A 14,185-nucleotide genomic window follows, 5' to 3' on the forward strand; every position below is an offset into this window, starting at 1 on the left:
AATGTTTATTTTAGGTTTCAGACATTTAAATACGTATAATTTATAGCAAAACAATACATTTATAGTTTGTAAAATGCACAATGGTTGGTTTCTATGGAAGCAGCAATAACAATCCATTCAAATTTGCCGACGTGTTTTATTCATATCAGATACACAGTGTAAGTATATAAAGTTTACTCTATTCTTCTCCCAGTTCACTGGCCACTTACTTTCATGTATTTCGGGAGAAACGGATGAATTCTGAATTCAGAAACTGAATCGCGATACAACACCGGCTAAACATCGTGATGTCTGTCACCCATCGCGATGGATGATGGTATTGTCTATCGGCCCAACCCTAGCTGGGACTTTTTAAATACTAGTGCAAAGTGCCTGTGCAAAATCAGTTTTTGTGTGTGTTTTTAGTAATTGTTAGTTCAGTGTGTTTGAGTGCTCATTGTTACAATTACACAGCAAAAGTTGATTTTGCTGTGACACAGCAGTGACATTTTTATTTGTGCATGAAAACAAATACTGATACTGACATAATGACATACAATAAATATGGAAAATTGAACTACATGATTGATGGAGCAGGCTACACAGTGAACTCCGAGAAAACGCTACGCTTGAGCAAACAGTTTGTGATTAGGCTACTACAAATGATGGCCGTGAAAGAGACTGTGAACGCATTGAATAGGATATGTTTAGTTGGGGAATAGCATAGGCTACTATTACACAGTAGCGATAACGTTAAGTGCACCAGAATAAAATATAGCCTAATATTCAGAAATAAACAGTGTAGCTGACTTACAGATTCAGTTAACATCCACAAATGAATAAGCGCGATTATTCAGGGAGCAGGCTACAAAGTGAACTCTGAGAAAACACTACTTAAGTTCTGCTGCTTTCTTCGACCCTCTCTGTCTCTGGTCCTGCGCTGTGCTCACTCAGGGCGTTTTCACACCTGAAAATCCGCACCAAGGTCCGAACCAAAGTTCATGGTTTGATACATTGCATACATTCGGTTAGTTTTGGTTTGGTTTCACATTTCAATTATGCGAGCACACTAAAGAACTTTACTTGACGCACTTGTGTCCTGTCGTCATCATCTATATGGGCTGCATCTTGACATTGATTGGTTTAAATAAAAAATAAATAAAAAAAGCACACAATGCATTGCCATGTGGGGACATGAAGGGACAAACAGGGCCATTTTGTTGATGGTTTATCACTGCAGCAGCACAGACCATGTGCAAATAAAACTATCGATTATTGTTATGACCCATCTAGAATCACCATAAGACTAAAATTCATAAAGTCAGCTTGTAACAGGATGATAATGTAATAAACCCAAGTGCAGTTTATTTAATGTGGTGAGAATCCAAAATCCAAAGCATGAAACAAACTACACACAAAATACAAAACTTAATAATCATAATCCTTGACTATGGACTATGACCTGACACATGAAACATAAGACAGCAACTTACTTCAATACCCAACAAAGTAACAGGGCAAACATCAGGGCTTAAATACATGGGCCTATGACTAACAAGAAATACCTGTGAACAATCAAGACGATAAACCAAACAGAACATGACACATTAGATAAAGGAAGCACAAGACATTGGCTGCATCCGAAATCACATACTTCCCTACTATATAGTAGGCGAAAAACAGTATGTGACAAAAGAAGTATGTCCGAATTAACAGTATAAAAGAGTAGGGCTGGTCCGAATACCATTTTTTAAGCTTCAAAGCTTTGGTAGTAATGAACATCGAATATTCGAAGCTTCGGAGAGAGGGGGCTGAACATATTCTTCTCTCTAATAAAGGCAGTATTCTCTATGTGTCTGTATGTCCGTTTGCATTTTGATTATTTCGAGTAGAGTTCTCAACGGGTCGGGTCGGCCGACAAACCCGACGGAACCCGACGGGTTCGGGCCGGGTTCGGGTCGAAAATATAAGCAAATGACTCGGGTCGGACCTTGGGCTTAATCTTTTCCGCTCAGTGAAAAACAAAACAAAACAAAAAAACATTTATTAATCATTGCTGCTGTTCACCTTAAAGAAAGTCTGCTGCGTGCAACGTGCATCATGGAGAAGGGTGGGGGCAGACCTGATGCCACTGCGTGCACGCCTTAGCCTGGAGAAGAAGATGGAGTTGGTGAAAAGTAAACTTGCCGCAGGTGAATTCACCGTCGCTACTACAGGAGTGGGAAAATCAGAGGTCTGGAAAGTTGTTTGTATTGTTTGTATTGTTAAAAGGCATGAACATTAAAGGTTGATTTGAATTCCCGTCTGCTGGTCATGATAATACGTGTATGAGAAAAAAAAAAATTATCGTCGGGCCACGGGCCGGGTTCGGGCAGATAATTCATGATGATGTGTCGGGTTATATCGGGTCCGGGCTTTAAAAGCCACGGGCCGGGTCGGGTCGGTTTCCAGGCCCGTTGAGAACTCTAATTTCGAGAACCGTTCATCCAATCGACTTCGCAAGGGTTCGGAAAATAGTGTCGCATTTTCCAAATGCCAAATGCAGTGTCGCATTTGGTGCAATATAGATAGACACGCGAGACGCAACATGTTCAGAATTAATAAACTTTTAGTAAACTACAGAACAGCGCAAGCGGGAAGCAGCGCACCTCACGCGGGCAGGGCTTATGCTCCGAGAAATATAAAACGCACACACACAGGTCTGTTAAATTAAGCAATACTTTTAAGGTAGTCTAATATTTTTCTGACTAACAAATAACTGACACAGTAAAGGGTAGATTTAAATAAAGAAAAACTAAATTTAAATAAAGAAAAAAAATTTTAATAAAGAAAAACGAAATTTAAATAAAGAAAAAATGAAATTTAAATAAAGAAAAACGAAATTTAAATAAAGAAAAACGAAATTAAGTTAAATTAAAAACAAGATTAATTTAGATTGATAATAACGGGTAAAAAGGCTAATACATTTTGTTTCTATTATTCTATTTTCCACAATGTCAAAGCAACGCAGCTTAACCCAAAACACAAGCTCAGGCCTGCACTTCAGTCCATACAAACTCCGCTGTTCTGCGCTCTAGCCAGAGAACACTCCTGTTGCTGGAACACTGGTGTCGTTCTATTTCTAGCATGCACGCGTTTTCCGCGTGGCTCGAGCCGCGCCTGAGACGCGTGTCTCGCAGGCAGTGTGCAAACTCCAACCTGTTAACATGGGAGCCGAAAACGGACACGCCACGCAGCGGAGATGCTCATGCCACGCAGCCAGTGTGTCGCCGGCCTTATTCAAGCGCGAATGAGAACCGTTTTGCGGGGGATTTTAGGTGTGCAAAAAACAAACAAACAAAAAAAAACGAATATTCGAACGTCAAATTTTCAAATCGAGTACCAACCCACCCATATTCGAATATTTGGGTCCAGCCCTATAAAAGAGTAGGCAAAAAGTACCTGGAAGGCCTTCCAGCGAGATTCTGAAAATTGCATATGATGTACACTTTACTATGCCATGAGGCCACAGGAGAGGATTTATAAATGGCAGTGCAGCGACATAACTGATGCTGGTAGGTCATATGATAATGACAACATGGCGAATGTAGTACGTCCAGATTACATTTGTACTACACACATTCAAACCATATGAAACCTACTTTTTTAGCAGTCATGAAGTAATTGCTTATTCAAAATAAACACCTACTCAAGAGAGTATGCGATTTCAGACACAGCCATGATCACAAGAGGGGCAAGGGAGTCACATGAAAAACCAGAAAACAAGACTAAGACAAATTTCAAAATAAAAGATATGCAAGCATGAACAAGACCAACAAAATACATGACACAGCTTTAATTTAAGAGTATTTATCTCCAAAATGATGAACCTTGAAAGAATTACAGACCTTAATATAAAAAAATTCTATTTATTCTTTTATTCATATTTTGAATATTTTTTTATTTTTATAATTTTCATAAAGATGATGAGATTTTATTCTACTTCAGTAGTAGTTTCTTTTATTTTAAGTAATGAAAATTATGGTTTTAGTTAAATATAATAACTAAAACCCTGGAGTGAAGTCCCATTATTACATACTTAGCAGTAAATCCCCAGAATTCAATGAGTGACTGAAATCTTGCCCATTGGACCATGGTGATTTAGTTTGTTTTGGGCATGTGAAAGCCATCTTTTGTTGTCTTCAGCAAGTGAAAAGCATGCACAACTGGATAAGGGAATGATTTGGTTGGTCAAGAGTCAATACCATTCGTCTACTGGGTTCTGAAAAACTCCTTGGTTGCATTAGCAGCATTCATCTTCATTACAGCTCACATTACATTAATAAACAATCACATCACTAAAGTCAAGGGAGACAGAATTAGCCACACATGCCTAGGGCATAGCACACAGCCATGTCTCACAAATAGGGTGGTATGCTTTGGATCTCAAGCACTTCTTTTTTTCCCTGTTCTGTTTTTCAAACTGGTGATTTGGACATATAGTACCTGCTTTGCCTCTGATCAGTTTATCCTGCTGCTCGGCTTAATGACAACATGCTTTATCAGAACTGACACGTCTTTGGTCCTCATGTTGAGAAACTTCAGCAACAAACTCGAAATGCAAATGGCTAAAATTAAGCTGCTTCCTGACAGCTTTCTTGTGCATGAAAAATGCAGCAACACAAGTTTGGCTAAAAGCAACTGGCTGAACAGCCAATTTAAAATCAAAGAATGTATGAAAAAGGGACTGTAATTGCAACATTGTTCACAGATTGTTTAAATAACCTCAAATTATAGTTGAAGTTTAAGCTGCACTATAACCTCTTAGTAAATGACTATGTTTACACAGAGTGCAGAAGTGGACTCTTGGCCTCATTAGGCAACAACAAGAAACCATCAAGCAAACACATCTATTTAGCCCCTTTCACACAGAGATTCCGGAAAATACACGGATAAAGTGACCCGGGTTCGTTTTATTTTGGTTCATTCACACTGCCAGTGATTTTCCGGAATCAGCTGGTGAACGATCCCGGCTTCAGCGTCATTACTACGACACGGCATTATTACGGCTTTTGTTCACACAGCGCGCGTTCCGGGACTGAACACGGCAATGTTACTAGGTCCCCAACCCGGCATCGATGCCGGCATCAATCCCGGGTCATGTTTGCGTTCACACAGAAGGCGTTCTGGCAATTTCATCACGCTGAGTAAAAGGGGCTTTAGAGACATGGACAATTACGTATAGCCTACAGACCTGGTTGATTTTTCTATCTAATTACAATGAATGGAGACCGTTTGGACAATCCAATAGGTCCACAGCAACATTACCTCAACCAGTGATGTGAGTTTAGGGCAGGGCTATACACTGTAAATATTATATGATCAATAAGTTTTGACTACGTTTTTTTTTTTTTTTTTTTTTACATTGCTTTAACTCATCAAAATAAGTTAGGCAATTTTCAACTTTTTTATGTTATACAAGATTCAACCCATTTTTTAAAGGAGAACTTGGTAGCTTTTTTAACTTAATAAAACTGTCTAGAAATCATTTGGATGGTTAAACAACCTGTTCTGGTGATATTGGTGACTTTCCCCGCTCCCCCCAGCGTTCCCAGGCGGAAAACCAACCTTGCAACTTGTTCACTACCGTCCCGGCAAGATAGAAATTGGAAGTCTCGTGAGAAGCGAAAGCGAGAACGAGAACGAGCGCGAAACACAAATCGCTTTACGGCAATTCGACATAAACACACACGCATGTATGATGTATTACCAGATTACCCACCTCGATAGACAAAGCTCCACACGATTCAGTTGGCTTGCTCCGATCAAAACAAACGCACATGAGCAGCGGTAGAGAAGGGGAGGAGGCCGCCGCAAGTGAGTTTTTTACGACTGTGTTGTGAAATATACGCCCCACCACAGCTGTAGGGGGAGCTCGTGGGGAAAACATGCGACAACAAAAGGGAAAATCAGCGAAGAAGTGACTAGAGTTCGCTAGAGTTGCCGAGTTCTCCTTTTAAGTCAGAGTAATGTAATTTAAGTTGTAATGACTTAGACATCCAAGTTGATTGCACTTAAAAATGAAAGGCAGCAACTTTAATTAAATTTTTAAACAGTGTCTGTTTGGTCAACCAATTGCAGACAGAGAAGTGGTTGAGAACCTGTCATTATTTTTATTTTTTTATTAATATTTTTATTTTTTATTTTGTGTTGCTGCACGACCTTATGGATTCCTGAGATTGGTATGCCTTTTTGTGCTGAGGATACCGAAAGCAGCAACAGTGATCGTGAAGTAACCACGCTTTATCAGCGGCCTCAACGGCATGATCTGTATGCCGGGACTACATCGGGATTGCTTAATAATCATGGCCTGACGCTTCGGCTTTCCATGAGAGACATTTCTCGAGAACCACTATTCTCTTCCGAAGATGTACCAAGTGGATTACGCTGCTTGTGGTCGCACGGAGTCGGAGTTTCACAGCTAATGCGACGCCACCTGTGGTAAAGATCCGACGACGAAATGCACAGGAAGGAGATCGTGGTTAGTTCTCATCATGATTCTATTATTGGGTAGCCTAATATTCACCCCAAACCGGGTCCAACGTTAGCCCAACTTCAAACGCCCGACGATTTCAAAGCATCAAACGGATTACGCTTTTTTCATTTGAACGTGATTATCAACGCCTTATCAACAAAATGGACTCTTTAAGAGTTTGGGCTGACACGACTGGTGCAGATATAATGGTCTTTACTGAGACATGGCTAAAAACATCAGTCACAAATGATATGATTAATATTGATGCATATAATGGCTTCAGATCTGGTCGTGCAAAAAAAGGAGGGGGAGTTGCAATATATATGAAATCTAATTTAAACTGTTCCTGCATATAGTCAATCAGCAAACCAAATGGCCTTGAACTTTTAGCGCTCAAAGTAAATCTTTCTGGTTCGGATATTGTTGTGACTGGATGTTATCGCCCGCCTTCATCATCTTCAAGTGAGGTATATACTTTATTTGCAGATTTCTTTCACGACTGGACTAAACATGAACTGATCATACTCTGCGATTTCAACTGGGACTGGCTGTCGTCATCTTCTGATCTTTTTAAAGAGATGATGATTAATTGAATAACCAGGATGAATCAAAAGGATATAGACAGATCCACTTTACTGGATTTAATTTTAACTAACGCTTCCCACAGATACTCATCTTTTGGTGTTTTTTGCATAGATATTAGTGATCACTGTGCAGTTGTCTGTGTGAGAAATTGTAAAACTCCTAGAACTTCACTGCGTTATATTTATAAAAGACTTTTTAAGCATTTTAATGATCAAGCTTTCCTATGCAATCTCTACAATAGTGATTTGGGTGTTGTTCATGCATGCCAGATGCTAGTACTCTGGCTTGGGATTATTTAAATCGACATTCACATCCATATGTGATAAACACATTCCAATCAAAAGATTTAGGATAAGTGGTAAAGATAACCCTTGGTTCAATGACACTGTTTCTACCTTTAAAAAACAGAGGAATGCTGCTTGGGCTAAGGCAAAGAACTCAAACAATTCTTTAGACTGGATTTCCTATAGAGCATTACGAAATAAATGCACACAATTAATCAAAAGTGCAAAATGTGATTATTATCTGTCCGCGATAAATGAAAATTTAAATAATCCTACAAAGTTTTGGAAATTAGTCAAGTCTACTTCAGTATCAAATCTTTCATTTAAATTTCCAGATCATCTTAAAGCTAATCATATTGTGGTTAAGGGCAAAGAAGCTATTGCAGATACTCTTAATAGTTATTTTATTTCAGTTGGCTCCACTTCTGAGTGTATTAATTCGGGTGTTAATACTTGTAAGGAAACTGCCGAACCTATCCAATACTGCCTTTCACAATCATTTAATTGCCTATTAGATTCACAAAGCTCTAATGAAATTAGATACAAAAAAAAGCAGGAATTTATCAAATTGAGCCCTATCTCCTAAAATTGGCGGCTGATTTCGAAGCAGAACCTATAGCCTCTTTATTTAACTTAAGTCTTGTGTCTTGTCTACAATACTATACCAAAAATGTGGAAATCAGCAATGGTTACTCCTTTATTAAAGGGCGGAGATCCTGAAGATCCAAACAATTACCGTCCTATATCTAGATTGCCAGTTTTAGCGAAAGTCTTCGAATCATTAATAAATGACCAATTAAAACAATATCTGTCAGCCAATAATATTCTTCACGATTATCAGTCTGGATTCAGAATAGGACATAGTTCCATTACTGCAGTCACGTTAGTGTCAAATGATATTACAACCTCTTTAGACAGCAAAAAGTCATGTGCTGCTTTATTTATTGATCTATTAAAAGCCTTCGATTCTGTAGATCATAAATTATTGTTACAGAGACTCAGGTTTATAGGCCTTAGTGAAAGCAGCTTTAAATTGGTTTGAAAATTATCTTTCAGATCGCACTCAATGTGTGTCCGTGGAAAACTACAATTCACCATTCCTACAAGTTAATACTGGGGTTCCTCAAGGATCCGTTTTAGCCAAAGGAGAAAGCTACACATGTATTTATTTAGCGCAAAAGCTCTTTTAGGTAAATTACCCTTTTATATATCAAATCTTTTAATTTATTATACAAATAATTATTGTACTAGGTCAGGTTCCCACATTCGGCTAATACACTAAAAATATTACGCTTAAAGTCCCAAGGGTATTGTCAGAATTTGCTAAAGGTGCATTTTCTTTTTATGCTCATTGGGCTTGGAATGAATTGCAAAATGTTCTTAATCTAGACACACTTCCAACCTTAAGCACTTTTAAACGTCTTTTGCAAAATGTTTTACAGGACACTTGTAATTGTTTTTTGGAATTGATTTGCTTTTACCTAGCTTTTGATTGTTGTGGTGTTGTCTTATTGTTATTCTTTTGTGTGAAACTCTGTGTGCCGCTATCTTGACCATGTCTCGCTGGAAGAAGAGATAATAATATCTCAATGTGATTCTCCCGGTTAAATAAAGGAAATAATAATAATTATTTTTGGGGTCTGGTTTGATGACATCAGTGTAACACGTGTTGCACAATTCCAATTTGCTTCAAGCTTTATTTTAATTAAAATAATATATATATATATATATATATATATATATATATATATATATATATATATATATATATATATATATATATATATATATATATATATATATACATATACATAAGGAGAATTGTATTAAATTACAAAAAAAGTAGTAAATAAGGTAAATTTTGATTCCATGGAATCAATGGATTTCATGAGTAATTATTTTAACTAAAATAAAGTTTGAAGCAAATTTTTATACATAGTCTTCTATACAGAGATTTTATGTATAGCATCATGCATAAAATGTACAAAACAAATTGCATGCATAAAAATATATGACCTTAACCAGCTCAAGATAAAACAGCCATCAAAGATTAATATTCTACTAATCATTCATGCAGCTATAGAGCTTAAATCAATCTCTTATGCAACACAATAACACCAATCCCTCTCTGACTACAAATTTCTATAAAACACAAGGAGGTTTAAGGAAGGTGAAATCTGAATGTAAACAGACTGTCTTTCTTCGTAATTTGCAGAACAAAGTGGTTGTTCCAGGACACATTAGCTCAAAATGTGACTTGACAAAATGACACATGAAGTAAAGGCATTACATTGCCGCTCGAAAGCTCTAACAATTGCATTTTGCATAAACATTCTAACATCTGTGAGCTACATGACATCACCTAATCTGTCTTATTTATATATTTCTATAGCTTGATGTCTTTAGAGGCACTGAAACTTAAAACTAAACATCTGGTGCGAATTTCAACAGGAAAATAAGACAACGCTGTGGCATATAGTTAGACAAGACAAAATGAGTTTCATTACATCTCATTTCAAATCAAAATAGTGCAAATTTAAAATGCAATAGTTGTTTCTCATATATATATATATATATATATATATATATATATATATATATTTATATATATATATATATATATATATATATATATATGTATGTGTGTGTGTGTGTGTGTGTGTGTGTGTGTGTGTGTGTGTGTGTGTGTGTGTGTGTGTGTGTACCAAATGTCCCCACAAGGATAGTAAAACCCGAGATCACCTACATTGTGGGGACCAGACAGCTTTTTTTTATTTATTTTTTTACTGTTTTTTTATTTTTTTTGTGAATGTTTTTTTTGTGAACGTTTGATTTGGCTGGAACTGAGCACCAGGTCTGGGTAATGTTTACGAGAGGCTGAATTTCAGCATTTTAGGAATTAGTATGCTTACTCAGAGATACAATCGCTGCACACCAACCGAAACAATAACTTTTTTTTTTTTTTGCATGAGTGGTTACACGTGGAGGTCATCATGGGCATTTAAAGTGTTAACATTATTTCAGTTAGCTGAGTGATCTAACATGACTTTCACAGAATGCTGACAGAAGACTATCTGAGGATTCACTGGGGAACGAGTAACAACAACAGTAAATTATTCAAGGTGTTTGTCACACATGGGTCAGTTGGGATTTTATTATTTACCGCAGGTCTATACCTATCAGAAGATTCTTGACATTGACCTGTAGGTCTTCATTTAGATATTATTATGGTGTAAATGGCTGAAAAGTAAAAAAAACGAAAAAAACATCCTATTCATAAATTTCTACAAAAGTCCTTGCGGCTTCAATAAAGTTACAACTAACATATACATGTGTTAAATGCATTAAAACACAGAATTAGGTTTCATCTAATAAATTAGCTTATTTCAATTAGTGGTCATAATCTGCAATTAACCTGAAGGTCAGTTTCGCACATACCTAAAAGCCGTAATTATTTTCAAACCGGATTATTTTCGCGTGTATTTAATTACACTGATTACCCTTGAAATGTCAGAGTCGAGTCACACTATCTGCAGTCGTGTTAGGCTAATAAAACTACAAATACAAAGAAAGGTGTCACATATATCACATCATCAGTTGTTCTGCCCATGTAACATGTTACACTAATTTTTATTTTAGTTTTTTACCAGATTTTGTGTAAATTTTTTAAAATGTATTTACAACTAGTCTACTTGAAATGAATTGGTAACCTAAATTCATACAGAATGATACAACCTGAAATACACAATGAAACCATGCCCACCACATTACACTGGTAATATCCTCAGATACAGTACAGCATCTATTACTATACTCTGATGCAGAGATTTTTCTTCTTTTTACTGTTGAGTGGTTGAATAAAAACATATTAGCTCTGCACATTTCACATCAAGGATTTCTTTGAGCAAGGGAATGGGCACTAGCAGAGTAGTCCTCTCGCATCCTTCTCACTTTTATTTTGGGACATAATGGTGAGATAACACTTCTCTTCTAAATCAAGCATTGGTGCCTCCATTCCAGCTAATTCTTTACCCAGCTCTAGTGGGTTAAAGTGCTTTGATTGATACATTGGGATAATGTCTATCCCTTTTCCTGCTCAAAAGCAAAATGTTTCGAAGTGAACAAGATCAGTTGTTACTGCTTCCATTAGATGTCACTGTAAATCACTGTGAATCAACCGAATCATCAACCTCTTGGTTCCGGGGAGGTCTATAATGCCTGGAAAAAAGCCATCCATTTGTGTAAATGCACGTGACTAAACTCTCCTGAGCCACAGGAAAATGTCAGGACAATGGTGATTGGCTGATGGCACCACAAGAATGTCTCAAATGTCCCAACAAACCCTGACCCCTTGCCACCATCCAACCCAAGAAACCGGTATGTAGCATATGTAGAATAGTGTAAAAAATAGTGGGTATAAAATGAAGGAATTGCACATTGAAAATGGTCATTAAGCTGAAGAAATTGCGGACCAGCAGACTCAGCACTGAGCTGTTCCTCTATCTTCTCAGCTTCACTCCTCATTAGAGAGTGTCAATACAATCGACGGGGAGGAGATGTGATATGACTTATGACTTCATCCTTGTCATCTAGCCATTCCCGCTCAAATCTTGACATTTCCAAGTGGTTGTCTGCCCATTAGTCTGTGTTTGCATGATAGTAAAGGGAGCTGGCGTTTGATGGTCTGAGCGCCACATTTATTCTGGTGTGAGTGTCGGGCTATCTGATTTATGTGCTCTTGCTGTGCCATGATTCAGCATATGGTATATACGGAGACAAAGAGATTAATGATCCCTGTGACCGCAGATGAGACAAAATGACTTAAAAGAGAACAGAGGAGGAAGAGAAACTGTCAAGTGTCCTTCCCCCTGTATATGGTGGGAGGCAGAGCCTCACTATGAGCATGATGGGTAAAGTCAGTATAATTCATTAATGCTTGGAGTGCTCATTACTGTCTTTTCACACTTTGAGAGACTCATTACCTGCATAATAGAAGACTCCGTATAACACTGAGACCATTCCTCACTGAAAATTAATCATTCCATCCCAGACAAAAAAGGGAATTCTTTCGTTAAATATTAAGGAACTCCAGTAGCACGAATTCTATTCTAATTTCCATCCCAGTCGACCTTGGAGATACAGAAGTAAGACCGTAGCTCAGTTTCGAAATCTAGTGAGCAGCCAGATGCCACAACAAGGAGCTGAAACAGAATTTAAGATGGCAGATGACCGAAATGTGGATTATATATTATAATATTATATTACATACTTATAATAATATAGAATATTAAATTAGGTCCCACTTTAAATGAACTTTCTTTATCTACTATGTAGTAACATTTAAATTAATCATTTAATACAATGCAATTATTGTATACATACATGTTTTTACATTGATTGTAATTACACCTGTAATTAATTTCTGTAAAACTTACACTGTTGACCCTTCCCTTATACCTTAATTCACCCTAAAACCTAACCATACCACCAAACCTGTCCCTAACCTCACCCGTATCCCACATCAATAGCAGCAGAAGTGTTTTGAAGTACAGCATGAACACAATAAGTACATTGCACCTATATAATATATCTTTTGATGTAAGTAATTAGTTAAAATCTTACCTTATATTATTAAAATAATAATAGCTGTACTTTACAGTACATGCACTTACGTGGCCTTACAGTGTAAGAAAGTACTGGGTGATATAAGGTAACTACATGGGTTAAGGTTAGGTTTAGGGGTAAGTTCAGGGTTAGTACCAGTTATCACCCAGTTATTGCAATTACTATAAGTACATAGTATGCACATGGGGAACAGGACTGTAAAATAAAGTGCAACTATAATAATTATAATAAAAGGTAAAGTTATAAACTAAATCATAAAATAAAAGAATTCAGGATCAATAAAATAGTTCAGTGTAATTAAATAAGACTAGCCTATTCCAACAGATTTTATTAGGGTATTGTCCCGTTAGCTTATCAACATGCTAGCACCACACTCCATTTAAATCAAATGTGAGGCACATTTCCTGTGTGCTTTGCAAGATTTCTGCTATTTTATAATGCATGGAGTTTCTGCTCATGTAGAGCATTCCAAATCGGTCACTTACAATGTCCCATTTCAGTTAGGATGCAGTAGACAGTTGACAGCCTCACTAGGTTACAGTACAGAGCTCCAGTAAGTATCTCCAGTAAGAGAGGGGGAAAAGACTCAATGTCATTGTGCATGTGACTCTACACAGTCTGACAGTAAACAAACATAAACAAAATAAGTATTTGGTACTCACAGTTGACTGTGACTCTCACGGTCTTAGTGTCAGGTGAAGCAATGTCGTTTTCGGCGCCGCACTCATAGTCCCCTGCTTGATCCCGAGTGATGCCTGTGATATTTAAATACTCCCCACTTTCGTACTTCCTGGCTGTGAACATAAGAAAATAAACAAGCACAATCCTTCAGAAGAGTTCTTCCACAACCAAGTACTAATACATGACTAAATGCTTAAAGGTACAGTACAAACAACAGTAAAAGAAACCCAAGTGCACCCAGAAAACGAAAAAAAGAAAAGAAAAAAAAGGTACATAATTGCTTTGTTGGCAAGACATCCAGTGGGAAGCATCTCCCCAATGAGCCGTATTCACACAGGGAGGAATATTATTGGTGTCAAATACTGTGAGGAAATCAGAACTGTGCCAATATGACAAATATGACTTGAGGTCCTTGAGTAATGAGAGGCAATAAAGCACAGCATGAGGTGGCCATGCTTCTATTGGACTAAAAACCTCCCAGGGTTCCCCAGACCAGGATCCAACCTTATTGTAATAT

General features: G+C 37.3%; 1 protein-coding gene across 2 annotated transcripts in view; it reads right to left on the reverse strand.

Moving 5' to 3' along the window:
• Positions 1-14,185, reverse strand: part of negr1 (neuronal growth regulator 1) — a 163,228-nt gene that overhangs the window by 98,571 nt on the left and 50,472 nt on the right. For both annotated transcript variants that reach the window (XM_081381398.1, XM_081381399.1), the window contains exon 4: positions 13,650-13,781. In XM_081381398.1, the coding sequence (XP_081237524.1) occupies positions 13,650-13,781 (132 nt within the window). The remainder of the gene's footprint in view (positions 1-13,649; positions 13,782-14,185) is intronic.

Source organism: Scardinius erythrophthalmus (assembly GCF_964197995.2).
Source record: "Scardinius erythrophthalmus genome assembly, chromosome: 12".
NCBI classification, from domain to species: domain Eukaryota; kingdom Metazoa; phylum Chordata; class Actinopteri; order Cypriniformes; family Leuciscidae; genus Scardinius; species Scardinius erythrophthalmus.